At 46.3% G+C, this 25917-nt stretch overlaps 1 protein-coding gene across 7 annotated transcripts in view; it reads left to right on the top strand.

Moving 5' to 3' along the window:
- Window positions 1-25917, top strand: part of LOC144136638 (protein capicua homolog) — an 82200-nt gene that overhangs the window by 35020 nt on the left and 21263 nt on the right. For 5 of the 7 annotated variants that reach the window (XM_077669143.1, XM_077669148.1, XM_077669147.1 and 2 more), the window contains 12 exons: window positions 2239-2407; window positions 3184-3236; window positions 5908-6043; window positions 9293-9600; window positions 10105-10411; window positions 12181-12274; window positions 15067-15228; window positions 17632-17696; window positions 20069-20221; window positions 22349-22507; window positions 23316-23404; window positions 25078-25658. In XM_077669143.1, the coding sequence (XP_077525269.1) occupies window positions 2239-2407; window positions 3184-3236; window positions 5908-6043; window positions 9293-9600; window positions 10105-10411; window positions 12181-12274; window positions 15067-15228; window positions 17632-17696; window positions 20069-20221; window positions 22349-22507; window positions 23316-23404; window positions 25078-25658 (2276 nt within the window). The remainder of the gene's footprint in view (window positions 1-2238; window positions 2408-3183; window positions 3237-5907; window positions 6044-9292; window positions 9601-10104; window positions 10412-12180; window positions 12275-15066; window positions 15229-17631; window positions 17697-20068; window positions 20222-22348; window positions 22508-23315; window positions 23405-25077; window positions 25659-25917) is intronic. The other 2 variants (XM_077669146.1, XM_077669149.1) reach the window with 2 other exon arrangements.

Raw genomic sequence — 25917 nt, 5'->3', positions numbered from 1 at the left:
CTAGTATTATTGGGGCTGCCTAGCTGTGAATGAGTGGGGTGTGTCAGCCATTGCAAGTCTTGTTCTGTTTCTTGTACAGTTGAGGATGTTAGTTGTGATTATTGTGGTTGCCTTCTGACCGTGTAGGTACAGAACGACGACTTGCTTATTTAGTTGCAGCTCAGTTAAATGCGTTCTTGACCTTTCTGTGGCCTTTCCCGAATGCATGTGTTAGCAGTTACTGCTAGACATCAAACTTGTATATGAGAGCCAGAAAAGCAAAACATGACCTGAAGGTTTTAGAAACAAGCGCAGCTTTAGGCTGAGCATTAGCTAAAGTCATCAGTATGGTACCGCACCAGAAAAAGCCATAGCACATTGGCAGTTGTTCTCTTTCCTTAGAAATGCGTGCATTGCATTGCCATTCTGTTTCCGGGTGCTCTGCAGTAAATTGTGATGTTCACTGTATGTTGCATTCTTTTGTGTATTAGCATAAGGAGCCTGTTGAGGCATTTTCCTGGCGTTGTTGTTGCCGTTGTCGCACTCGGCGGGGCAGCAAAGATTGTGGGCCCCCAAATTGTTGCACTAGTGTGGGGCTGATTGCGTTTGAATGTGTGTGAGCCCTAGCACGGCATTGCTAGTCACAACTTGCACCAGCCATCGGTCGGGAGTCGAACCATCAGCCGTCACATACAAGGATGTCTGTGGAAACGGCTAATACTATGGGCGTCTATAGGGGGTGGCTATATTATCGCTTTGTCACACGTAATAAGCGGTTAAGTGTCCCCCTTCAAGGGTACCATACGTACTCACGTAATATGCACATACTTTTTTTTTTAAATGAAGGCTTCAAAAAGGGGGTGTGCAGATTACACGGAGATTTCATGAATATCTCCTAAAAAACTCTGCAAAGGTCATAATGCGCAATATGTATTGTATATTGCCGCTTATATATCGAACCCCCCAAGCTTGTACCCCTAACTGGCCAAAAAAAAAAAAGTCTCCAAATATAAGCCAACACAACCTCCCACCCCCTCCCCACAGGATGGTATGATGGTGCTGCGCGTGTAGCTCAAAGCAATAAACATACCTCGGTCCAGTCACAAAGCCAGCACTCGGAGGCAAATGAAGATAAATTGCGATGAAACAGCGCACTTGCTTGTAGCCTGGCTACCGGTTTGCTTTTACAACCGTTCTTCTACGAAAGAGGCTGCTGGAGCAGTGTACTGGGTAAATAGCGGGCAATTCAAATTTTTTTACCGGAACAAATTTACAAGCGAATTTAGTGTCTTTGCAAAAAAAGGCTTGGCATTGTTACCGTAAAAACCGGACTATAGGTCGGACCGGAATATAGGTCGACCCCCTAACTAACCAATTCTAAAAATGAAAAAGATCTTTTTCAATGGGAAAAGTACCGAAAGACATCCTTACTTTAAAACAAATGCGACTCGAGGTGTTGCACAATGGTGACAGTATTTAATTTCATTTAAATGCTGCTTGTATGTACACCCGGCAAATTTTTTGACAATATCGCGCACCAATCAGCCCGCATGTTTGTTTCTGGCACAGGCAAGTACGGCGCCGTAGAGCAAAGCCCTCCTCTTCATGAATCGCCGCAACCAGGATGGCGAGCCTTTGAATTGCGCCCTCGTGAGTCTAAATGCACGCGCGATCTCTGCCGCTTTCACACGGATGCATTCGGCAGTCACAGGCAGCGATCTTGTTCGCAGCGCAACGTTTCCTTCCTATTCTCGATACACTACGGTCTGCCCACGAAATGATGTTTTCTTCTGGTTGCTGCAAGTTGTAATACGCAGCTTCTGCCTCCGCCAGTACTGAATGCTCTTTTCGGATACTCCAAATTCGCGCTGTGCCGCCAGGTTCCCATGAGCTTCCTCGTACTCAATCGTGTTTTTCTTGAAGGCGACGGTAAATTGCCGCTAGCTTCCGCTTTGCATCTACTGAAACGCAAAATGGCGGCACTGCTGCTGATGGCGATGGTGATGGAGGCTGTTGACTTCAGCCACCATTGTTGCAAGACTTCCGTATTTTTTCCGCCAATGACCGGTATATAAGACGGGGGTCGACTTTTCACCATGGTTTTTTGAAAAAAAGTTCGACCTATATTCCGGTTTTTACGGTACTTGTTATTAGACATTGAGCTGACAGCGGCTGTTCCCTTGAGTGTAGCTAGTAGACAGCACTGCTTGCACACATCAATTTTGAGCTGATGACTGTGCATTGCACTGTCACGTGCAGGTTAAAGAGGCACATTTCAAGGCGCACCCTGACTGGAAGTGGTGCAGTCGCGACCGCAAGAAATCCAGCTCTGGCTCCCAGTGCAAGGACATGGGGCGCAAATGCCTTAGCACCTCTGATGACCTTGCTCACCTGGCCTCCGGAGACAGCAGTGACCGCCAAGAGACTGGTAGGCTGGGGAGTGAGGGGCTTATCGTCGCCAAGCAGTGCACAGGTAACAGTAATGGGCTCCCTAGCAGAGAAGAGGCACTAATGCGCCTTTTACGTTAATGACAGTATTTTAGCCTCAATTGAATTGCAGTGCTAACCTAGTCGTGTTCTGGTAGTAGTCCCAAATTCCAAGTGCTGACAGTTCAACCTACCGACCTCGTCCCATGATTGAGCATGCTACCAAGTGTGCACTGACCACGGTGGGCTGAGCTTTGAGCGAAGAAAGAAATGACTGCTCTGGCTGACACCTCAAGGCTTTTATTGCTGCTACAAAAATAGCGCCGGCTAGCAACAAAATAGGCTAAGGAATCGAAGTCATCCGTCTCACCAGCAGGGTTACGAGCGAGTGTTCGCCTACTCTAGGGCAGAAGAGAAACTCCGAGGCCAGACAAGACAAGTTCACGAGAAACGTTCCCGCGAAGCCTTGCACTGTTAGCGGACCATCGTACCAAAACGTTTGCACATGACGAGTTGCCAGGGCTGAATAGGAAGAGAGCTGTCTCCCCTGCTCCCATAACAATCACACCGTCTGCAATGCAGGCGCCCTCCTATGTTAGTTAAAGTAACTAGGGAGGACACATTGTGAGGAAACACCCATAGGCACAGAAGAGGGTGAGTCCCCTCAGCTGGAAATTTTTTTTTCCTCAATTCTAAATTCTGCTAATTGTTTTGGCCATGGCATTTGTCAAAAGTGCACATGCAATTTAGATTCTAATTTTTTCACTTTTCTTGCAGATAATGTAAAGGAGGACACTTCCAGTGGCACGAAAAATGGAGAAAGCAGTGATGTGAGTTTGAGGACCATTATTTTTATCAGTGGTTTTTAATATTCATTCCATGTAAAACATCAACTTCATGGCGACTGAAAAATAATTCAAATGGAACAGTCCAAGCATCTGCACTTAGGGACCTGAAGAAATGATTAATAATGCCCCACCCTGTACACCATTCGGTGATGCCCCATGGTGGCCTTCTTTTTTCCCAAATCCTCTTCATTTGGGGAAGGACGGCATGTGCGTGTTCTCCAACTTCGATCCAGACACAAGGAGATGTTGATGACGGATCACAAGATTCGTTGTCCGATGCACAACACTCAGAGGGCTATCACAGAATACTAATCTCGCTCAGTCAGTCTCAATTTCTCCTCACCATCATGCATGGTATAGTCGAACCTTGTTAATTTGGCCCCCGTTAATTCAGAAATTCAGATAAATTGGAATCTCTGCCCTCTTTCATCAAAATTATTAAGTCAATGGCACCACACAGTTGTTAATTTGGAGTGAAATCGCTCATGCACCATTTAATTCGGATTGAAGACATGCGAGTAATGGCGTTGAAGTCAGTTTTCGAGGCACCCATCGCTACTGTCATCATCTGGAAATCGGTGCCAAGACAGAAACCGCCCTCCATTCCGAAACCGAAAACGTACATGGGGCATTGCTGCTACAGAAAAATATCGTTTATTTGGCCCCTGTTAATTCAGAAATTCGAACTGTCGCCAGAGTCCCGCCAATTGTCAGTGCAAGTCTGTGGCGTCGAAAGCTCGTTTATTTGGATGCTGCAGGGCTTACATTGGTCAATTCGGACAGGCCCTCTAAGGGGCGCCGTGTCAAGATACGATGTGCCCGACAGGCAGCGGTCCAGATGTTCGTCTACAGGCCTGAGTTGCATATTGCATTTTCTTCTGTGCCCCTCTGATCTGCGCATAAAGGCAGGCGTGTTGACGGCAGGTTCATGTCAACAGGCCGAGAGAGAGTCCGGCCGCATAGTTTCGTTTTCGGAGATTTGTCACCAGTCGTCGCCTGCCCATAGATGCAGCGGCTATCGGCTGCACATATCAGCAAGCCAGCCAAGCTGCACATCGTGTGATATGACGAATGCCTCGAATGGCGCGGAAATGTGAAACTAACAGTGAGGTTGGGGGGGGGGTTCTTGCATGGGTGGGGGCACTTGTTCGGAATTTTACGGTAGGCCTACGGGAACACTGACGGTTTCTTACAAGGGACCAAAATATGGAGCGAGTGAATTTTCAGGCTGCACAAAAATTTTTTGATGACTAATTGGACGCCCAACGCTCTCATTTTTCCTTTGTGGTACAGTGAAATCTCGCTAATTTGAACTTCATTAATTCAAATTTTCTGGATAATTCGAAGTGTATGGCTTGGTCCATCCATAATCCATTAATTCGAATGCGAACAGGTTGCACGACCGATAATTAGAACTACGCGGCGCCGCGCCGGGCTGGGCTGGCACGTGGCCAACCAAGCAACGCTACCATGAGGCTGTGTTGCCTCTTTGGAGATGTGGAAAGGGTAAAACAGGCAAGCAAGATCTGAGACCGGGTTAACAGTGAGAGTTGGGGGCTCTCTCTCTCCATGTTAGCAGTGGCATGGCGGTGGCGACTAGCTGCATGACCTCCAAGCTTTGTACACGGTTGTTGCTTGCAGCACTGATCTCAAAGGCTTTTGTTGCTGAGTAATGGATGACGTGACCAGCAGCGCAACGCAGAAAATAAGCCACGTCACAGTACCTCCAGCACTCACGAAATCGCAACATGCATGAAACAAACAAATTGGATCTTTTGCTGATGTTTGCTGCGTGTCTTTGACTCAGTTTTCCAGTGCCCTGTGCGTTATGTTGTTCTGTGTGATTAGTTGCAGCCGTAGCAGTGAACCTGCGCGGTGTGCCACAGTGTAGTGATTTAGAAATGTCGTCAATCTGCAGTAATTATCTCGCCAAAACACTTCAGGAGAATTGAAACCTTGTGTGTAGTCAACACCGTGCGTTATCAGAGAGCAAGCTCATTAATTTGGCAGTTTGCGACATGGGATCAGAAGACTGGAAAATTGGCCAGTGTACATGGTGCCTTCCTGGCGACTTTCTCTTTTTGATCCGAACTATCGCACAACCTCTGCAACTGCAAGTGTGAGCTTCAAGTTGCAGATGTTGCGCTGTCATTTTGGTTGAAAAACGGCAGTCACGTGACAGTCTCACCACACTACTCAATTTTTCAGCCTTGCTACCATGCTCACTAGCAGTCGCGCTCCCTTCGAGACTACGATGCGGCCCTCTGCTATGCAAGTTTAGGCACTTTGAACATCGCCTGCCTCTTCTTCAGTTTTGAAGGCGAAGAAGAGGCCTTCTCTGATAATTTTGGGCTTTAGAACAGAAGGTGTTGGCCATCGCCTTTCAGGAAAAAAGGCCGGAGATGATGACGGAATATTTTTAAAGAGATAAAATGGGGTAATCTCACTACCTGACTGATTCATGATCACAGTATGCTACATATTCTGTTCACTTTCATTTGTTTGAACTTTGGTTCATTCGAACTGTTTCGGCGTCCCCGTGAAGTTTGAATTAATGATCTTTTACTGTAATGCTCTTCATAGGCATTATCACAAAGCTTTTATGTGCACAGTGTGCCTTATAACTTGTTTTCATTTTGTTAAATGTTTTTAGAATTCTGCTCTTCCACTTCCTTGGGCGGAGGCCGGCTCAGAGTCTTCTGTCGTTAATATTCGCCTTGCAAGCCACAATGATAAGGATGGAGATGCATCCAGTGACGATGAGAGAATGATAATCTGTGAAGATGAAGGTAAGTGCACCTGCGGTTGCCACATTCTAATGTTGCTTTTGTGGGGTGTGTTCAAACTATCAGTTGTTTCAAAAGAAGTGTCTGCGTTGTGTTGTGTGCTCCTTTGTAGTAACATTTAAGTCTGTAATGTGTTTAAAAGCATGACTGTTTTGTACACTAACTAGGACTCTGTCAGTTTAAGCTTTTATACCTTAAATTTTAGCTGCACAGAGCAGAACGCCAGTTATTTACACTTGACATTCGTCCCTTACTATCTTCCCCACTTGAGCATCAAGCGCCTTACCAGCCTTCCCAAGTGAGTATCAAGCTCACTTTCCCTGAACGATACCAGCTCCTAGTAACCTTGTATGTGTATTCACTGCAGCGACGGGCCGCCTGCCGATGTTCTAGTAGCACACCGCTCTCTAGGCATTGCTAGGCCTAACCTGCTTCGAATCGAAGCCACAGCGGACAGTCCTTTGCAACTAGCCACTACAGTCGAGCCCACATATAACGGCCCCACTTAAGACGAACTTTCGCTCATACAAACGAGACCTGCGCGACCGTCAAAAAATACGTTGTTTGAATGGCACAAAATCGCATAACAAACGTCATTAAGCCCTGCTGATCGGTTACAGCGAACAGGCGGCGTAAACCCAGCGCCACGATGCAAGGTAACCTGCCTCCGGCCCCTTTGTGCGCCCGGCGCGCGGCGAGCAGAACTGCTTCCACAAGGCCGGCTTAGTCGACACAGTGTCTCATGCCGAGCCTGATGCTTCGGAAGACGACCAGCCCGGCGGCGATTTGTGGCAACGCGCCGTTGACTCCGACATGGGGGGGTCATGGCATTGGTTGGAATGATTTTATTTCTGTCAATGACGACACCGACACCGTGGAACCTTGCACGGGTGAGGGCATCATTTCTGAAGTGCGGGACGAGAGTGACGCAGAAGAAGCAGATGAGGATGAAACTTCAGAGCCAGCACCCATACGCACGCCTGTAGCAATGACCTACATAGAGAGCCTCAGACAGCTTGTCTATGGCAAGGGCCTCGGCGATAGCACACTTCTGCTTTAAATAAACTGGAAACCTCCCTCATCGGATCTGTGCTGCAGAAACAGACGTCCACCGCGGACTTTTTCGCAAAGAAAAAATTTTGTGTTTTGACAAGCAACTGTCTTGAAAGCTTTGGTCCACTTACTACGAACTTCGGGATATAACGAACAGACGCCACGTGACGGTCATGTTCATTATAAGCGGGCTCGACTGTACCTATCACAAGATGGCTGATCTTCTTGCTGGTTAGCTATATATGTAATGGTTACTGAATAATTTCTGCAACGTGTTCGTCAATGAAGCATGCCAGGCTTTAGTTAGATTGGCTTCACCACGTGGCATCGATGTGGCGCAATGCCACTTGAAAAGGAGCGGCGCGCAGTTCAGTATACTGAACAACCGGCGAAATTGGAGTTAACTATACTATGCGACCTCTATACTTTTACAAAGAATTTTCAAGAGGATAATCTGTGTGTTCGATATAGCCAATGATTTGAAATATCCGGGTTTGATATATTCCTGTTTGACTGTGTGTGGTTGGACTGTTCTCGGAGACGAGGTCATCCGTTCTTCGTCAGGTCTGCCGTTGCAAGCACAGAAGTGCGTGAGTGACTCTGCAGCATGGAATTCAGGTTTGAGTTGGGCTATTTGGACGATCGCTTGCCGCGCCGGTCATACCTGGACACGGTCCCCCTTTGGGAGTCCGTTCGAATTAACTGGTTTGAGAACCATAGCATTTGAATTAGCGAGCCTATGATGCTATGGACTTACTTGAGTGTTGGCCTGGACTGCACCACCGGTTGAAATTATTGGTATTTCTGAATTAACGGAGGTCAAATTAACGAGCTTTTACTGTAAGCAACATTGTCCTGTGTGTTGCTCCATTTGGGTTCTGTAATTTTCAGGTAGAGATTCTTCATGCGATATCTACCATCAAGCACATTTGGAACCAATTTTGCGTGAATAATCAATTTAGCATTTATTTCTTGCAGTGTTCGTAGTTCCCTTGTGCAGAGTTTATACCAAGGGGCAATCCCATGTCAAAATTTCAGTGTAAGTTGAGAAGTACAGTCAGAAAGGTAGCCTGAAGCACTGCACTTAGGCATGCCTAATAGATTTGGTCCAAACTACTACACTAATTTATCGTGACACCTTGACCATTTTTTGAAAAAGGCATTGTGTGTACTGTATTTATTCGATTCTAATGTGCCCTTAATTGTAACGAGCACCTATTTTTCATGGTCAGAAAAAAAGTGCAGTGCCTTCGATTTTAATGTGCACCAGACTTTCATGCTTCGATTAAGAAATTAATCTTCTCACTTAACAACCAACCTACATTGCAGCCACTCTAATGTCATGATGAAGCAAATGGCGGCAGCACCTGAGTCATCTGGGCGGCAAATTCGTCATCACTCCTCTTCGCTTTCGGAAGCCTCCTTGTCACTCTCAACAGCCCAAAACAGTTCGTCCTAAGTGCTGACCATGGCATTTGAAATTTCGCGCTTCTTGAAAGCCTTGTTGACCACATGGCAGACTAGATTGTGCACCACGCATCCTTCACCCATTCAGCGAAGTCCTGCTGCAAGGCACTCTTCATCCTGTTTCTTGGTGTCTCTGGAAACCAGCCCTTTTTTAGGCACATTGAAACCCTTCGAGCAGACTTGCTGGTGAAAATCTGTCTCACTGCTTCTGCCAATCTCCCACACAAGTTTCAGGAACGCCAAACGCATTTCAGGCGGCCTGATTGCCACATGCCTCCGCACACAAGATCCTGTTTTTTTGAAACCGGCGTCGTAGTGAGTTCGGTGCACCTTTGGAATCGATGCTTCTGTTTTGGCTCAAGTCCAGGTTGGAGCCTTGCTGATATGGATATTTGAGATGCTTGCAAAGCCTCTCGATATTCACAACTGTGGTAGACGATATGGCGATATCAACGCACAAAAAATACCAAGCCACCATTTTGCGATGCCGATGACAATAGGGTGTTGATGGGGTAGTTTCATTTTTGTACTCGATTGTAATGCGCATGCCATTTTTAGATTTTTTTTCAATTTGCACATTAGAATCAAGTAAATTTGGTTGATGCGATTGCCTTGCAAGTCTCCCTTTCTGTTTTTTGAAGTCCTGTGATTCAGAGGTGGGCTCCAGTTAGTGTTGACATGTGTTAGCATTCTTCTTTGTAATTGTTTGCACCTCCCCTGTGCTCTTTGTAGGCGATGGTGAGCCTGTCATTGACCTGCAGTGCAAGGAGCGAGTAGCGGAAAGTGATTCAGAAGGAGGGGCGGCTTCGGACGCTTCGCCTCGCCTGTCACCTCTGGGAGCTGGTGCGCCTCTAGCCGAGGGCACCCACAGGCCAACACCCATCATGAGGGAGCCTGTGCCACTGCTGGAGGCCACACCGCCAGTTGCTCCACGGCCTCTCGGTGCTGCTACAGCCTTTCACCCGACAGGCGCCGTTTTCAAAGGTGTCCAGTCGCCAAGCAAGCGTAGCTTGGGTTCGGAAGAAAGGCCGCGTGAATCTGTGAGCACTCATATCTATTCTCTGAAGTGTAAAAAAGCACGATGGCGACATTTAATGAAACCACAGTGAAGCTTGCCTTATAGCTAAAATGTCTCTGTCTGTGATTCTAGAAAGCAGTAGGGAAGTGGTGGTATTTAGCCAGCAGACAGAGGAACAGAAACTCAAATTGTCTGACCACTGCGCCTTTGAGGAATACGGCTGCAGTAGCTTTCGTGGATTTATAGCTGCTTTTATACCTGGCCGGGACTGAACTGGTGGTTCGACTTACCCGGATTTCCAAATTAACGGGGATCAAATTAACAAGCTCTTACCATATTTGTATTCAATTTGTATTCGAAAATTTCAATATTTACGCATCCCGAATTGTAATGGCTGCTCTTAGTTCAAACTGGGCATAATTAAAGCACATATTTAGTTTCTTTTCCGCAGTGTATTTTCCACAGTCCAACTAAGCTGTAAAGCACTTGCCACATGGCAGCCTCTTTCTGTGCATCTGTACCGCAGGTGTCTCCTCTGCGACCAATAGCGTCCAAGCCTCCTCTGGGCTTGGAAGGTGGCATGCGCCATGCACTCCTAGTCCCGCCCTCTTCGGCAGCAGCTACGCAGTATGCCATCCTGAGCCCGTCTCTGGGCCGGGCCGAAGGCAGCGCTGACCTAGCAGGACTTGTGCTGAGGGGTCCGCCCTTCAGCACCAGCCCACCCAAAGGCCCAGGGGGCATCATGAGACCCATGCAGCTGCCGACAGCTAGCACGCAGGTCCAGTACCTGCTGCCTTCCATCACTGTTCAGCCTGCATCCGTAGGGGTCAAAGGTCAGTGTGGCACATTGTCCTTCTGGCGCATCATGAGCTCCTTGGCTTGGTTGGTTCGTGTGCACTTAAGATTAATGTGGTCTGGAGGAGGCCACTGGATAGGAACGAAATTAAAAATCAGTCTTAAGGGGGAGGGTCTTAGAATGGTCATAAATGGCCAAAAATTTGTTTAAAGAGAAAAATGCATTTTCGGAGTATTTCAGTCAGTCAGTCAGTCAGTTTTTATTTGCAGGAAAATCACATCATCCTGCGGGTGGCAGAGACTAAAGGCATGGTTGCCTGACGAGGTCTCTGCCCCCGTAACAAAAGGAGCAGCCTACAGCAGTACAGCAGAGAGCTGGTACAAAAAAGAGAAGCTGCGTTACAGATAGTACACGCATACATACAACATATTGCTGTACTTAAGCACTATGGACAGTTTTTTTTTAAAATCACATTGAAGATTCACTCAAATATCACAAAAACACGTAAAAAGAAGACAACAATTGAAAACAAAATTGACATTTATTATTGTTACTTAACAATGTCATCAGAAAACAAAATTGCCCGCAGTTTATCTTCAGGGACCTGCCCGCAAATATTAATGCTGAATTCGATCTGGAAATGCTATAAAATGACTTTCAGAATACTACGGGAGCCCTGAAACCTCCCCACACAGGCAGAATTTATTCAAACTTCCTGTGTCGCCATGGGCGAAGCAGCCGGCTATTTGCCACCATCTTGGGCTTGTTTAGAAGCTTGTTTTTTGTGCACATTTTGTGAAATCTCAAAATGGCATTGCTCATGCAGAGCAAGTACCTTTCTGAACGCTGTTCCCGGCCTGGTGATTGGCTGGAGAGCTCTCGCAAGGCCATAGATGCGATAGACTTGTCCGGGACCGAGCCGGCGGTTCGAATTATCGGGATTTCCTAATTAACGAACTCTTACTGTCTCACAGAGTGATCTGACAATTTTGTGTTAGTCAACGGTGCCAGTCGCTTGTGGCGAGATAAATCAAACATTCTAAACACTGGCTGTGAAGGTGAGGTCCGCGTTTTTTATGTGAGGTTAAAAAAATTGTGTAAATTCTCAATGACAAAAGTGAGGGTGGGTTCACTACGTGTGTAAATATGGTAAAACTGTTGAGTAGTAAGTGAGCATAGAAGCACCTCATGCAGTTCATAGGTTGCAAGCCATTTGGCAGCACTGAAGCATTTGTGTGCTGACTTGTAGTAAAGAGTGTGTGCTGTTATTCTGGCAGTGCTGCCTGAGCGGAAGGGAACATAGTGATAAGATTTGGTGATGCCTCGCATGCGGGAGGTGCAGGGTTCGATCCCCAGTGCTGCCGGATACCCACCGGTGAGACAGTTGGTACACGCTTTCCCCTACCTAGTGCTCGGCTTCTTTAGGGTGTATTGCTTGCAAAGTGGGTCTTTGACCCCACCTTTAGTAGGCGAAAAACACCTTGTGACGTGGCGCTCTTTGGCCGCAGATGCCCTTGTGCCATAAAAATTCATAATCATCAAGATTTGGTGATAACTAAGACAAAAGAAGTAAAGCGGATGTCAGTGAGAGTGGAATAGTGCATGCACATAAATGTCATCGCAGCAGTTGTTCAAGTCAAGCTTAAGACTACTTCCACATGAAAGATGTGGTTATGATTATGACAAATATGATCATCTGTGATTGTGATCAATTATGAAGAGATCTCTGATTGAAGCATCATCTTGCCTTGTCAGTGCTGTTGTTGGCTTCATACTGAATTGCTTTTTGTTTGGTTTGTGGTATAGGAGTGCTGCAGATGACCCTTCCCTCTGGCAGTATTCAGCTTGGTACACCCAACACAACAGCTGTCGGCAAGGTCTTGGCGTCTCCTCCGATTGTGTGAGTTGCCGCAAAAACTCTGCTGGCCAGTGTTTGCCCTCTGCAGAGTGTCATCTTTTTTTCGGAAGGAGAGAGAGTTAAATGTAGTCTTCTATAGCTACATTACTGCTCATCCATCAGTGTTAGCTGGTCCTGTAACATACCGTATCTTCTTGCATATAACCCGCACCAAAAATTGAAAAAAATGTCTTTAAAAAGTGGGGGTCCAGGTTATCTGCGGATATTGAGGGATGGTGGGGGAGGTCGGCTTCATGGCAACACACGGCTTTCTGTGCAGAGTCCGCATTCCCATTGACATCGACGTGTGTTAAGACAATAAGAGGCAAACAAACACGGGTCATAGCCAGGTCCACATCCATAGTCTGCTTATCTTACAATGCCACACTATTACACGCTTTGTTCGAACGTTGTTTGGCTTTCGGAGTCAGGTGCCATTTCTTGTATTTTGCACTCTTGGCTAGCCTTGTTTAGGCATTATGAGCGTGTCTCGGCGGCAATCGTTGATGCTACGTTGATGTTTTGGCCGACGGCACGAAACTGTGCCCGTATGTCGTATTCAAGCGCAAAACGCTACCAAGTATGCCACTGCCCCAGGAATTATTAGGCGGGCGAAAGAGAGTTCTTGGATGGCTAGTGATCTTGTTAGTGACTGGATACGAACAGTCTGGGAAAGAAGACCAGGTGCTTCATTGGCACGCCAGTCGATGCTGGTGCTGGACTCCTTCCGTGGGCACTGCACTGACGTAGTGAAAGCTCGCCTCGCTGAGAGCGGCACAGACATCGTCATCATACCTAGTGGCATGACTTTCTTGCTCCAGCCGCTCGACGTGTGCCTCAACAAGCTGTTCAAGGCCCACGTGAAGCGGCTGTATGCTCAGTGGATGGCCGACGTCCTTTAAGTCCTCACATCAACAGGACACGTGCAAAGGCCAGATATTGCACTGCTGTGTCAGTGGATCATAGATGCATGGAAAGCGATCGCGGCTGACATGGCGTGCAAAAGTTTTAAAAAATGTGCCATAAGCAATAGCTTGGATGGATCCGAAGACTATTGAGTCTTTGGGAGCGGCAATGAAGCCTCGGATGGCAGCAGTGAAAGCAGCGACGATTAATAGAATTGGATGATAGCAGTGACAACATTCGGCAGCTGTTTTGAAAACGAAACGATCACTATTTGCGCAGGTGTAACTTTCTAGTCCATTTTTGTCAGGTAAGCGTGCGGGTTATACGTGAGGATATCTTCTTCTTTTTTTTTCGCTCAAAGTTGGGGGCGCGGCTTATATGGAAGGCGGTCATATGCGCGAAAATACGGTAACTGCCATGGGTACTTCAGTTTCAGAAAAGTGCGAAAGTATTGGACAAACCTTTTCTTTAATCGCTTTTTCTGTTGCTGAATGTTATGAATACCATGGAAGCTCGTTGTAGTAAAGTAGTCGAGACTGGAATTGAGATTTCCATTAAAGGAGCTCTGAAACACCTTCCGAGGAGAGGACATCAACTTGCTCAATCACTGCATTGTGTTGTCATGAACACCTGAGCCATATAATACACTTCTACAAGCAGCAGAGAACCCACAGTCACGCGCGAAAGTTGGCAAGCCCTCCCCGGCGATTTTTTTCACCCTCCTACGTATACGTGTTGAGAGATGTCTATTGGTTGGATTCTTTCAGACGCCAGGCAGCTACCACGGCCGCGGCCAATAAGCCGCCTAGCTCCGGTGGGTCAGGAAGCTCTTCCCCGGAGGTGGGGCCGGTGGAGGAGCGCCGACCTTCCAGCGTGCACAAAGTGACGAGAGGAGAGGGAAAGGCGCGAAGACGCTAAAAATTCAGATTTTGACTACAGACAACTCTGTTTCTACAAAGTGCATTAAAAAATTCTTCCTGGACAATATTGGGAAAGTGGCGTGCTTAAACATCCCAGGCAAACCACAACTTTATTAGAGCCCTTTTAAAAATTCTTCCTGGACAATATTCGTGAAGCAGCGTGCTCTAACATCCCACTCAATACCGCTACTTCATTAGAGCCCTTTTCAAAGCCCCTTTAAATGAGCTGGAGACGTAGAATTTATTGCAGCTACAGTTGGACACTATTATAAAATGCTTAGCATTGTCCGTTTATTACAGTAGAATTTTGATGATACAGACACGTTTGATACATATTTCGGAATGATACAAATTCATAAAATTCCCCAGAGTGCACTGTGCACAGTGTGCAGAATTTCAGATTTTCTGAACACTCGAGCACCACATTGGATGGATATGAAGGTGCGAGCCACGACCTTACCCTCCAGCACTAAGTGTTGTCCATAATTTTGCTGACTCTGCAGTTGCTAGTCGTGCAGTATGCACCATGAGCGGTGAGCAAGAGCGCATGGCTCGCACATCGCTGGCTCAGCGATCGCTTGTCACACTGCGCATTGCTTGCGCCGCATCCATGCACAATGATGCCGACGCGCCAGTGTTCACACTGGAGGCCACCATGTTCGGCTCTGTTGCGACGCTGACGGCTCTTTCTCGATGGGTGCGGTTTGCTTGGATGACCAGACAAGCGGGAGAGTAAGCAGCACTGTAAATCCTCTGGTTGCCATAAACCCGCTCAGCTAAAAATCTCTACTAAGAGGTGCAAAAGAGGATGCAGTTGCATCAAGTGTGTTAGTACATACAGTGTACTCAAAAGGCCAGGTTTTGTCTTGTCTCCTGATGGGTGCTTGGGAGACATGAAGCCATCTCTTTATAATTTCGTTTATTTTTTTCTCTTTCCCTTCCCCATCTGTGGAAAACAATAACATTCAGGGTTTCATCGCCACACAGCCCATCGCTGCAGAGCGTCATAGTGGATGCGGCTAGCACACTGCAGGCTCCTCAGATTCAGCTCACTCCTGCAGAGTCCCCCATCTCCTCTTCTCCTCGGATGCTGCCCTCTCCGAGTGCCCAGTGCCTCATCTTGCCCGAAAGGTACGTCACACTGCCTTGCATTATCGCCGTCCCTCTGATCTGTGCCACTTTGGCACGTTGTGAAGTCTACTGTCCTTTCGGCAGTGGCATGACCCAGAAGCGAGCAGCCTGCCGGCCTTAGTGCTACTATGCATAGGCCCCTAATTCTTCGCTCAGGAGGACGTGAAATTTGATGAAGGCATATTAAACGTTCCAAAAAATTCCACGGGAAACACAACACACATGAAATAGCTGTGCAAGCTTAGTTTTCAAGCATGCCTTCCTTACTTTGTATCTACAGCCTTTATCAAAAAATAAACAGTGCTCTAGTTTTGCTTCTGAGCCCTACAGTCCTGCTCATTTTAGATCTTCAACATTCGAAATAACTTGAAAGTTAGAGGAACTTTCATCCTCAGCTCTCCAAAGCTTGGGGCATTCAGCAGAGCTGCAGCCTTTGTCCGTAAAGTTTCGAAACTGATTTATTTTCTTCTCTAGAAATGATTCTCCAAAACAGATGCTGGTGTGTGTGTGTGTGTGTGTAGCGCGATCTTTTGGGGCTAACCTAAGCTATTTATGTTCATTGCTGTGGCAGCCGATAGATGGCACTGCATGCAGAAAAATACTTTGTCACTAGTCGTTTGCGCATTCTACTGTGAGTGAATGTGGAGAGATGGACGTCCACCTCGGAACAGCGTGTAAACATGAAATTCTGTGTGAAGCTTGGCAAGACAGCCACACAGACGTATGAGCTCCTTCGTGACTCTTACGGCAACGAGACATTATCGCGGGCACGAGTTTTCGAGTGACACAAAAGGTTCGTTTCGGAGAGAACGTCGGTGGAAGACGACACAAGGCAGGGGCGCCCTTCAACCTCACGGAATGAAAACAAAGTGGCTCGGATCAGGGAAATTGTACAGCAAGACCGCACCATTACAGTCCGCATGCTATCAGACGCTCTCGGCATTAGTAAGACAACATGCCACCAAATATTGCGTGAGAACTTTGGGAAACAAAAGCTGAATGCCAGACTTGTGCCGCGCTCTCTCACTCAGGACCAGAAGGACACGCGGGCATCAGTGAGCGCTGATTTGCTCTCCGAGGCAGAGAAGGATGCTGCATTCGTTGACAGCATCATTGCTGAAGACGAAACCGGGTGTTTTCAACACGATCCTCAAACAAAGAGGCAGAGTGCCGAATGGTGGTCCGCAAGCTCTCCGGCGTCAAGAAAGCTATGGCAACAAAAGACCAAAACAGTGAAAGTCTATTCTGGTGTGATTATTGACGATGTCGAATAACATTATCAAGCGATGCATTTTGCGACGAGATTCCAAGTTAGGCAAACCGGAACGGCTAAGAAGATCAGGTATCGATACCTGTCTTCCGTAGCCGCTGAAAATGAAACGTAGTGCTCTTCTTTGGGCACGCTCTATACTTTTGGCATCCGTTTCCGTATGCGGGTTCCATACTACGTCAGCATATTCAAGTAATGGACGCACTAGGGAAGTATACGCCACAAGCTTTGTTTTAGTGGAAGCATGCTTTAGCCGGTGTCTTATTAGCCATGGTCTTTTAGATGCCACTGAGGTTATCTTATTAATGTGCGGGCTCCAACTTAGATTCAAACTGATTGTTATGCCAAGGTATTTAAATTCATCTACCCGTTCAAGAGAGGTGCTGTTAATTTTGTAAGAGTACAGCAATGGAACTTTTTCCTGGTTATGTTCATTTGTTTGCACTTACTAACATTTAACAACATTTTCCAGTTGTTGCACCAATTACTAACAGCACCTAAGTAGTTATCTATAATTAGTTGGTCGTCTTCGGAGAGAATTGTGTGATAAATTTCGCAGTCTGCAAAAAAAAAAAACGAGCCTGCGCAGGAGAATCGAACTTGAGGCCATTTAAATATATAAGAAGAAGAAGTGGCCAGAGGACTGAGCCCTGCGGCACTCCTGAAAGCACTGGAGTGATCAACGAACTTGAACCAAAGATCTGCACGTACTGCTGCCGGTGTGATAAGTATGAATCAAGCCATTGCAGAATTTGCAGAATGGAAAGCGGGGAAGTAGCAGGAGTGTTGCCAGAGCCTCTTGCTTCCCGCATATTCCTTCTCTCATTCCGCCCTGCCATCGTTGACTTGGAAGCGGACTGTGTCCTTGCCTAGTGCAGTGCATGTCCATAAAAATTGCATGGGGTATGTATGTGCAGACCCCAAGACCTCTTGTCTCCTCTTCATCTCTACTGAGAGCTAAGTCAATCACTTCGATCTGTCAAATCACAAGAAACTTTGTTCCACTCGAGTAGAATTTCATGCCTTGCGCTTATCTTCCTTGCTATCAGGAAATTGCAGTTGCAGGGGAGGCAGACGGCTGAGTGTAATTGTCATTTTCGTCTTTACTCTCTTTTTTTTCTTCTTTTTTTCAGATGCACCATTTCACCATCTGCTTCTCCGAATCCTCCAAAGATACGTTGTGTCATTCCAAGCAAAGGTATGCACTTACTTTTAGTTCTGTTATGGACAAACTTTTTTGGCGCCAACATATTCACCACACTGTTTGCTCTTAGTAACATTGCAGCTGCATGTTTAATATCTTAGTACTGGATTTGTGTGAAAGCAGCCAGATCTGTCAACTTTCAGAATGTTGACATGCAGTATTAGGGGTGTCCCTGCCAAGCAAGGTCCAAATGTTTAAAATAAACTTCCACAGGTTGTAGGGAAGAAGCCTAAACACTACTGTTCTTAGTCACATCAGGTAGGTTTGGGAAGTTTTTATGCTGAATACATGCAATATGTTTTATTAGAAAGCTGCAGAGGGTCAAGAAAAGCTATTGGAGTAATGTTATGATGAAAATTTTCTTCCAACGAAATTCAAAATTTTTGTGGCAGAAGTAGGCTTCACATAGCAGCACTCCTGGACTGGTTGCCTGTATGGTGCAGCCAAGCTGGTGTCACACTCATTACTGGTGCGGGTGAGTGGCCAGAATTGTGTTTCTTGAGCAGTGTAATCTTTTTAGAAGTTGCCCCATTCAGGGCTCTGCAACTGCTCTAACTGAAGCTTTTCGTATGGGTCTATAGCAAATACTGCCCTTTCTAGTAGTGAATAAGTCTTACAAGGAAAAAGTTGATTCCATGACGACGTTCCATGAATAAGGGAATTAAGGGAGTAGAATAGTGGGTATACATTTAAAATATCTGACAATGTTTACTCTAGCTCTTGCTTAATATTTCAATTTAAGTAACAAGAATAAAGATTCTAAATTTTTTGCACCACAGGTTGGTGAGCCACTTGCCCTCTAGGTGGCCCTACCCTTTACACAAGGGCATTGCATTGTAATATCATGAGCAATATGAGCGGGAACGCAGGAGCGTGTGCTCGATAGCCTCGAACCCTACTTGCAGCGATACGTGGCGGCCGCTTTCAAATACCAAGTGGAAAGGGAGGTGCGTTCAACCATTTATCAGAAGCAGGCAACGCAGCAGAATCCTTTCCACAGTGTTTCGAAAAGCGGCCGCCATGCATTGCTACAAGGAGGGTTTGAGGCTATCAGCCACGAGCTTCCGTGTTCCTGCTCATATTGGTCATGATAGTACAGTTGATTACTGTTAAGACCAACTCAGTTAAGGCGAATTCTCGAATAAGATAAACAATGTAAGGTCCTTTGGCTCATTTTTCATAAGACTCAAAGTCAAAAAAGAAACCGCTTAAGACGAACTGTTTCGAGTATCCTCTGGTTAAGATGAACTTTCGCAGCCACCGCAAACCAAAGCAACCCCGCCAGCAGTACTTGCAGGGTGTCTGCGTGGCTCTGTTGAGGAAAGAAAAACTGTATAAAATTCTTCTACACAAGGAAGCGCAACCCCACAAGACTGGTCCCGTGCATCTTCGCTTAAGACTGTGGGGAGGACATCTTGTGGCAGTTCGCTTTCTAGTGGGGAGCTTTCTTGCCGGTGCTGTTAAGGTAGAGGACCATCGCGCCTGTGCTGACATAGAGATCTCACATGGGCAGATCGCGGCATAGCGCACATGTCTCGTGCCACGCTTTGCTTTCGCCAAACTAAAAGGGGCATATGTGCAAAGTGCACCCACTCGTTGACTTGAGGCTTAAAAACTCAGGCCTGTATTTTCAGCTGACGCAACGTTGCAACACGTGTTATTACGCCGTGCACGTTACCATTGGTGTATGGAAAGGTGCGTTGCTTGCCTGCTTGTGGATTTGGTAATAGCTATGCTGCAGAAGAAGCGAGGTAAGAGAGCTTCGCACGGGCACCTTATAACTGCTCGGAGCTGGCTGGAAAGCAAAAACCAGAAAAACACATGCACACAAATACCAACTGCTAAGGTATGCAGTGAGAAAAAATAGATGGTGAGGAAAGAAAACTATAGCAATGTCATTTTCAAGAAAAATGATTCATGCTTTGTCTTTTAGCTGACTTTGTAAATAGAGCATGTATTGCACAATGCGCAATTAACGCAATTATTCCTTCTCTGAAAGGCTACATTAGTGACTGTTTTTTATGTAACCGATGTTTTATGAGGCCGAGCCACATGCCACTTGCGGAGAGTGGTACTACTGCCATCACAGTGGTACCGTCACTTCTTTGCATTTTAGCACAGAAGGCTGTGCCACTTGCAAAAAACACTACCACTTACCACAAGTGGCAAGTGGACTGGATAGTGCCAAACTTTGCTAATCTATAGCACCTCATGCTTGTAACTGCTGCTGGCAGTAAAGCACACCTGCATTTTATTTTATTATTGTTATTATTTTTTTGGCCAGCCACTAAATCTTGAAAATCTGCTGCACTGCATTGGTAGGTTATTACCATTGCATGCACCTCTCACTGGGCTCCCGCTTACAGATGGTCGGGGCTCCCCGCTGGCCATGCTAACCCCTCCCTCTATGACAACACCGCTTGGCTTCAAATCTCTGGCATCTTCTGGTGGCACTCCCCCTACCAGCTCGCCTCTTGCCTCTTCACCGGCTCGGTCACGCGTGTCACCCTTTTACACGGGTGAGTGGCACAGTCCTCTGGCAGCATTGGAGTGACTTCCTACTGTGGCGCTGCGCCTTCACGGGGGCTGTCTGCGCTGCTTGTCTGGTGCCCAGAGATGAGCCACTACTAGTCCGTTCATAAACATTGTCTTCCCTGTTTAATCGGATTGAAAAATTGGAAGAATGTACTGATATTCAAGTTTCAAACTGGCATCAAATTATGGTCTGTCATTTATTTTTTTATCAACTTTTGAATATTTGGTATTCAAATTCACAGTGAGTTCAAATGGCCTGTGAAGTTAACATGCTCCAATCTGAAAGCCTTGAAGGTCGTAATGCTGCTTCGTTGCCAACCTGCTTCAAATGGTGCTTCTTACTCCTCTCCATTTGTGACAGTTTGCAGCGTGCCGCTCTTGTTGTTGGACGTCTGTTGAAGGCCATGCCGGTCTGGCTGTCTGGTGCGTCATGTGTCTTGCACCTTGATGTTGTTCACCCAAACGAGCCCTGCTTTTTTGGCGACTGCTGGTCACTTTGCCTTTTTGTTTTTAAAAAAAAAGCACCATGGCTATAAGCACAAACTTTACTGTATGCAAGAGTTGTATGAATACCTGATATGTGTCTGTTATGTTATTTGTCTGTTACGCTACATTTCTCACTTTGCCAGTGAGAAGATATCTAGCCTCATCAGCGACTAAAAGGAAATGTACCTTTTCTGTGTCTGAACTGTGACAAGCGGAGCATCTCTACTTGCAGAACATGTTGGCCAGCTTACAATTTTCATGGGAACATTCAGCAGCTTCCTTGTCCTGTAAAAATGAAATCATACTGTCGTAACTTTTTCCAATGAACACAGTCATGCCATGTATAGTTTATTCCTAGTCTACGTTATTTCCCATGCCTTATTATGTGATGCTGGATGGCGTTAGTATGTGATAAATGATAATTCAAATATGTGTGTACAAGGTGTTTCTGTTCATCACTGTGTTTGGGTCAAACGCATTTGTCTTTAAAGTAAAACTGTCTCTTTCAATATTTGAGCTACTCAAGGATATTCAATCCTGTTTGCTGTCAGTTTGTATTACTCTATCCGCTTCTATCTGGTTAAAAAAAAATCACACATGCCTAGTTTCCACATCAGATACTTGGAAGAAAATGAAAATTTGGGGCCATATAAATGAAACTGCAGTCATGTTCACTTTTTTTTTGCTGATCTGAAATATGTAATTACTTTTTCATTATACCAGTTATTTTTCAAGATATTACACAATCACATTTCTTTGTTTGCAAAGACAGTAGAAAGACTCATCAGAAAACCATTATTAACATGTGGCTAAATAGTACATAGTGCAAGAAATGCATTTTTGAAGTACTTTTCAGATTAAGCCAATATTAGTTATTTTCAGGTACGCTGGAAGTTCTGTGTTAATAGGACTTGTTAAACAACAGTCTAAATTAGAGTGCACAAAGACCGAAAATAAATTTATGAATCTTCTCCTAACATTGCATGCTTTTAATCATTTAGCAGCTTGTTGCAGCAATAATTATTGTTCTATCTGCTCTGGTTGTTGAGATATCCTTCTTGTAAACTTGCAAGCAGTCAAAAATTTGTTTTTGAGGAAATGAGGGAAAACACAGATGAGGTATAAATTGCAGGTATAAATTGCAGGTATAAATTGCTACTACTGCTGATACTTTATCCAGAAAATGAAAAGCTTCGTAGATAGGTAGAACATGGACTGCACATTTCGAAAATGCTATTTTCGAAAATGCAATTTTTTTGCCCCAAAGACCCCTGTCCACCCCTTAAAATCAGTAGCGTTTAACTGTCAGATTTCTGTTGATTTCAGCAGGTAAAGTTTTCAAAGCAATTTGCTTTCATAGTAAGGTACACTCTTTGTCAAAAACATACAGTCCAAGGAGTTTACTTCCAAGCCGTGTAGTGCGGCTCTTAGGAACACTTGACAGTCCTAGGAACATAAATTTGTTCCCCTATCCCTATTCCCCTTGGAGAAAGTCATTGCATTCTACTGACTTCTGTCTAGATTTGCCAGATGTGTACCATGCATATTTGTGACATACAAAGCTTCATTACAGGTGGGCCACGTATCTAGCCCCTCATTGTACTGCTTCATGAACAATGCTGCAGGGGTCTTGTCTATGAAGTCTGGCAACCTCACGCCCACAGAGCCCAAGCTAGACTCAAGTCCACGGTCATCGCATCGCGTGTCTAAAGCCCTGGTGGCATCACCTGCTACGCCCGGTGCAGAAGCCAGGATTCCCTCCGCTGAAAACTTGGCTGAGTCTGGTGAGTGGGATGCTCTGCACATGACTCCTTTTACTGTGAAGCTGTCAGCGGTGCACTCATGGTGTGAGTGTGGTCGTTGTTGACGTTACACATCATTTGACCATCTCATATCACGTGATTGGTCATGTGGCATCACATGACCGTGAAGTCACTGTTGCATTATCGGCCATTGGTTTTCATGTGGCCAGTGAGGTCACTGGCAGCGAGGAGCCATTTGAGCATGCACCACACATGTGTTGGTGGAGTCTTTTTATTACATTACAAATGGAAAAACACTCTTTATGCTTAGATCCTTTCAAGCACGTATTTGAATTCATTCCAAGGTCATGTTTCATGCGAGCAGCAAAAGATTTGCTACACGTCTTTTTTTTTTTTTGTCAGGCATACCTGCTTCGATATATAATAGTAAAGAAAATTTTAAATTTGAAAGTTACCTGATGTTCAATTTAAATCATAAATTTTGTTTTTGATTGCTTCGTAGTAGTAGGAATGGACTTGCAGCAACTCCGGGCTGTCACGACAGGTTGTCAGAAAATTCCACATCAGGGCATCGCATCATTAAGACACTGCAAGTTTTTGTATGGGATTTGAGTTCAATGCTTGGTCGCAGCATTTTCTGTGATAGATGTGATCTACACCTATCAACACAAAGTAATATTCATTGTTCCCAACAAATCAGTCTTGGCATGTTGTGCAGCCTGGAGAAATGGGTGTACCTTTGTTTAATAGTGGTTGGGAATTTCTTTAAAATGTGACTTGTATGCTGCTATTTTTATTTTTGCCATGATGCATCATCTTTTACTTGCAGAGCCGAAGTCGCTCAGCAGGGGGCTGTCCCCTGACAGGGCACTGAAGGCTAGCAAAACCAAAAGGCTTCTGGAGATAAGCGAGAGAATGGTGAGAATGTTTGCCTCGTTTCTTTGCGCAGGTAGCTAGGGAGGCTGCTGAGGTGTACAGCTGAAAATTTTGTTAGCTTTGTTTTGGGCATGCATCTAATATGTACTCTCTCCACCACTACTCTGTGCAGGGCCATGTATATGCTCATGTATCAGTGCCCCAAATGGTTGGTTACTCTCATGAGTAAAGTTACAAACTTGATGCTGTGTTATCAAATATCAGGAAATCTAGCAATATCATTGTTGCTATGAGGTGTGAGTGTATTGGCAGCATGAAAGCATATGTGTTTTCACACAACTTGGAAAGCTACAAGGCGAAAGGCACGTTTTACCCGCCACGGTGACTCAGTTGTTTGGGCTCTCAGCTACTGATCTGGAGGACCCAGCTTCAGTCTTGGCCCCCCTGACCACATTTTGATAGAGGTGAAGCACAAGAGGCACCTACCGTATTTACTCGAATGTAACGCGAGTTTTTTCCCAAATTTTTTCCCCTTAAAGTCTACCCTCACGTCATAATCGAGTATCGCACTTCGATTGGCCTAAAGCAGTGCCGCGGTGCAGCCATTTCAAAGCAATCAGCTTGGTTTCGGTTTCCGCAGTTTTGCGATCTTATGCTGGCAACATGGGCACCACGGAAGCCAAATCCTCATCCATCCAAAGTCAAAGCGTTGTTCTCTGTCATTGTTTTGTGTTCGTTGCGACCTCGGGCTCAGCGCGTTGTCACGTCGTGTTCTTGTGGCGCCGCTCGCGGGGTATTGATTCAGTACACACGATGGCAACGCGTCATGCTCAGTGCTACGCTCGTTTTAAGAGAAAAGTGATCCTGTTAGCAGAAGAGGCCGGGAACTCTGCGGCAGCTCAAAGACTTGACCTCAACGAGTCAACCATCCGCGGATGGCAGCTGCAGCGGGAGGGGCTTTTTAAATGTGAACCCGACTGCAAAGGATTTCGTGAGCCTCGCCACGGCCATCACGTCCAGCTGGAGAAAAAAGTGGCGGACTTTGTTATCGAGCAGCGCAACCGTCTCATGGGGATTAGTGTCGAGCTGATCCGTTGGAAAGGTAGAGATGTTGCTCGGGAGATGGGAAGTTCAGAGCACCTCGTGGGTGTGCCCAAACGTTCATGGAGAGGAATGGATTCTCTCTGTGGCGAACAACATCGATGCGGCAGAAGTTACCGGGAGACTTCGTTCGATAGTGAAAAGGAGGACTCCGTTTCTGAGAACTCGACCTCCGGAAGCGAGGAAGATGAGTAAACATGTTGGCCACGATGTCTGTTAAAGGTACTTTGTTTTGCATCCCTAAGCCTCGCGTTACATTCGTGGTTTTATTTTTTCCCGCTGGGCAGCATGTAAAGTCACCCCTCGCGTTACATTCGCGATCGCATTACATTCGAGTAAATATGGTATGTGCTGTCCAATGTCAACGCATGTTAAAGAACCCCAGGTGGTCTAAATTAATCTTGAGCTCTCCACTACTGCGTCCGTCATAGTCCATGAGTTTCTTCGGTAAACCCCACAATTTACAACATGAAGGCACGTGTTGAGTATTTTGAGTAGAGGGATGCAAACCTTCTTCCGAGCTTTTGGTGTTGTCATACGGGACATTATAGGCTGAACGTACGAACTGAGGCTGTTGTGTAAGAATCTTGGACTCACGCTCGACTTGTGCGCAGCCTGTCGCCAGCCCACGTGACAGTGGTCCTGCCAGTACTAGCCTTCTTCGACCAACCTTAGAGGAGCAGCAGCAGCAGCAGTGGCGGCTACCCCCAGCTATGCCACTAGAGCAGACATATTCGCCCGCCTCTATGCTCGAAGGAGCGACGCCTTCGCGAGAGGCGAGCCCCCAGCAGCTGCTGCAGCAGCGGTTCGTCCTCGCGCCAACACCAGCCCAGCTGGGCCGTGCCCCGGGTCAGCTGCATCAACGCAAGAGTGGTGGCAGTGCGTCCCTGTCGTCCTCACCGTCCGAGCCATCCTGCCTTACAGATCTCAGTGACAACGCTAGTCAGCCGCCACACTCTCAGCTGCCGCGGCCACCCCCTATGACCCCAGTTGAAGAGGGTAGCCACGTCAGCAAGGAAGAGAGTGCTGCTACACCCAGGGAGGAGAGCTCTGTTGCGCCGAGCAGCGAGAGTCAGTCGCAGCAGCAGGCAGCCAAGGAGCCTCCACCGCCACCACCTGCAGCTAATCCAGCGCCACCAGCTAAGGAAACCAAGAAATCGGTGCTCAAACGGACCGTCAACGACGGAATGGACAAGTATGTAGCCTGTTAGTGCGGTCATTGCGTCGGAAGAACACTGTGCAGCGTTGCATTGTGCTAGACTTGAGAGCGAACATTCACAAAAGGATGTGAGGGGGAAGTGACGACCAGCTAATGCCGCACGAAAACAAGGCATTGATAGGGGTACATGCTGTAATGGTGTTTGGGTGGGTGGGGGGGAGCAGGGCATAGGCTGCTGACCTTGCTGCTGTGCTTCTCAGTAACGGTGATAGTAAAATCGACCACTAAGTGTACT

This window comes from Amblyomma americanum, chromosome 6 (assembly GCF_052857255.1).
Source record: "Amblyomma americanum isolate KBUSLIRL-KWMA chromosome 6, ASM5285725v1, whole genome shotgun sequence".
NCBI lineage: Eukaryota > Metazoa > Arthropoda > Arachnida > Ixodida > Ixodidae > Amblyomma > Amblyomma americanum.
The sequence above is the reverse complement of the archived record's forward strand: the minus strand, read 5'-3'. Positions and strand labels throughout refer to the sequence as shown.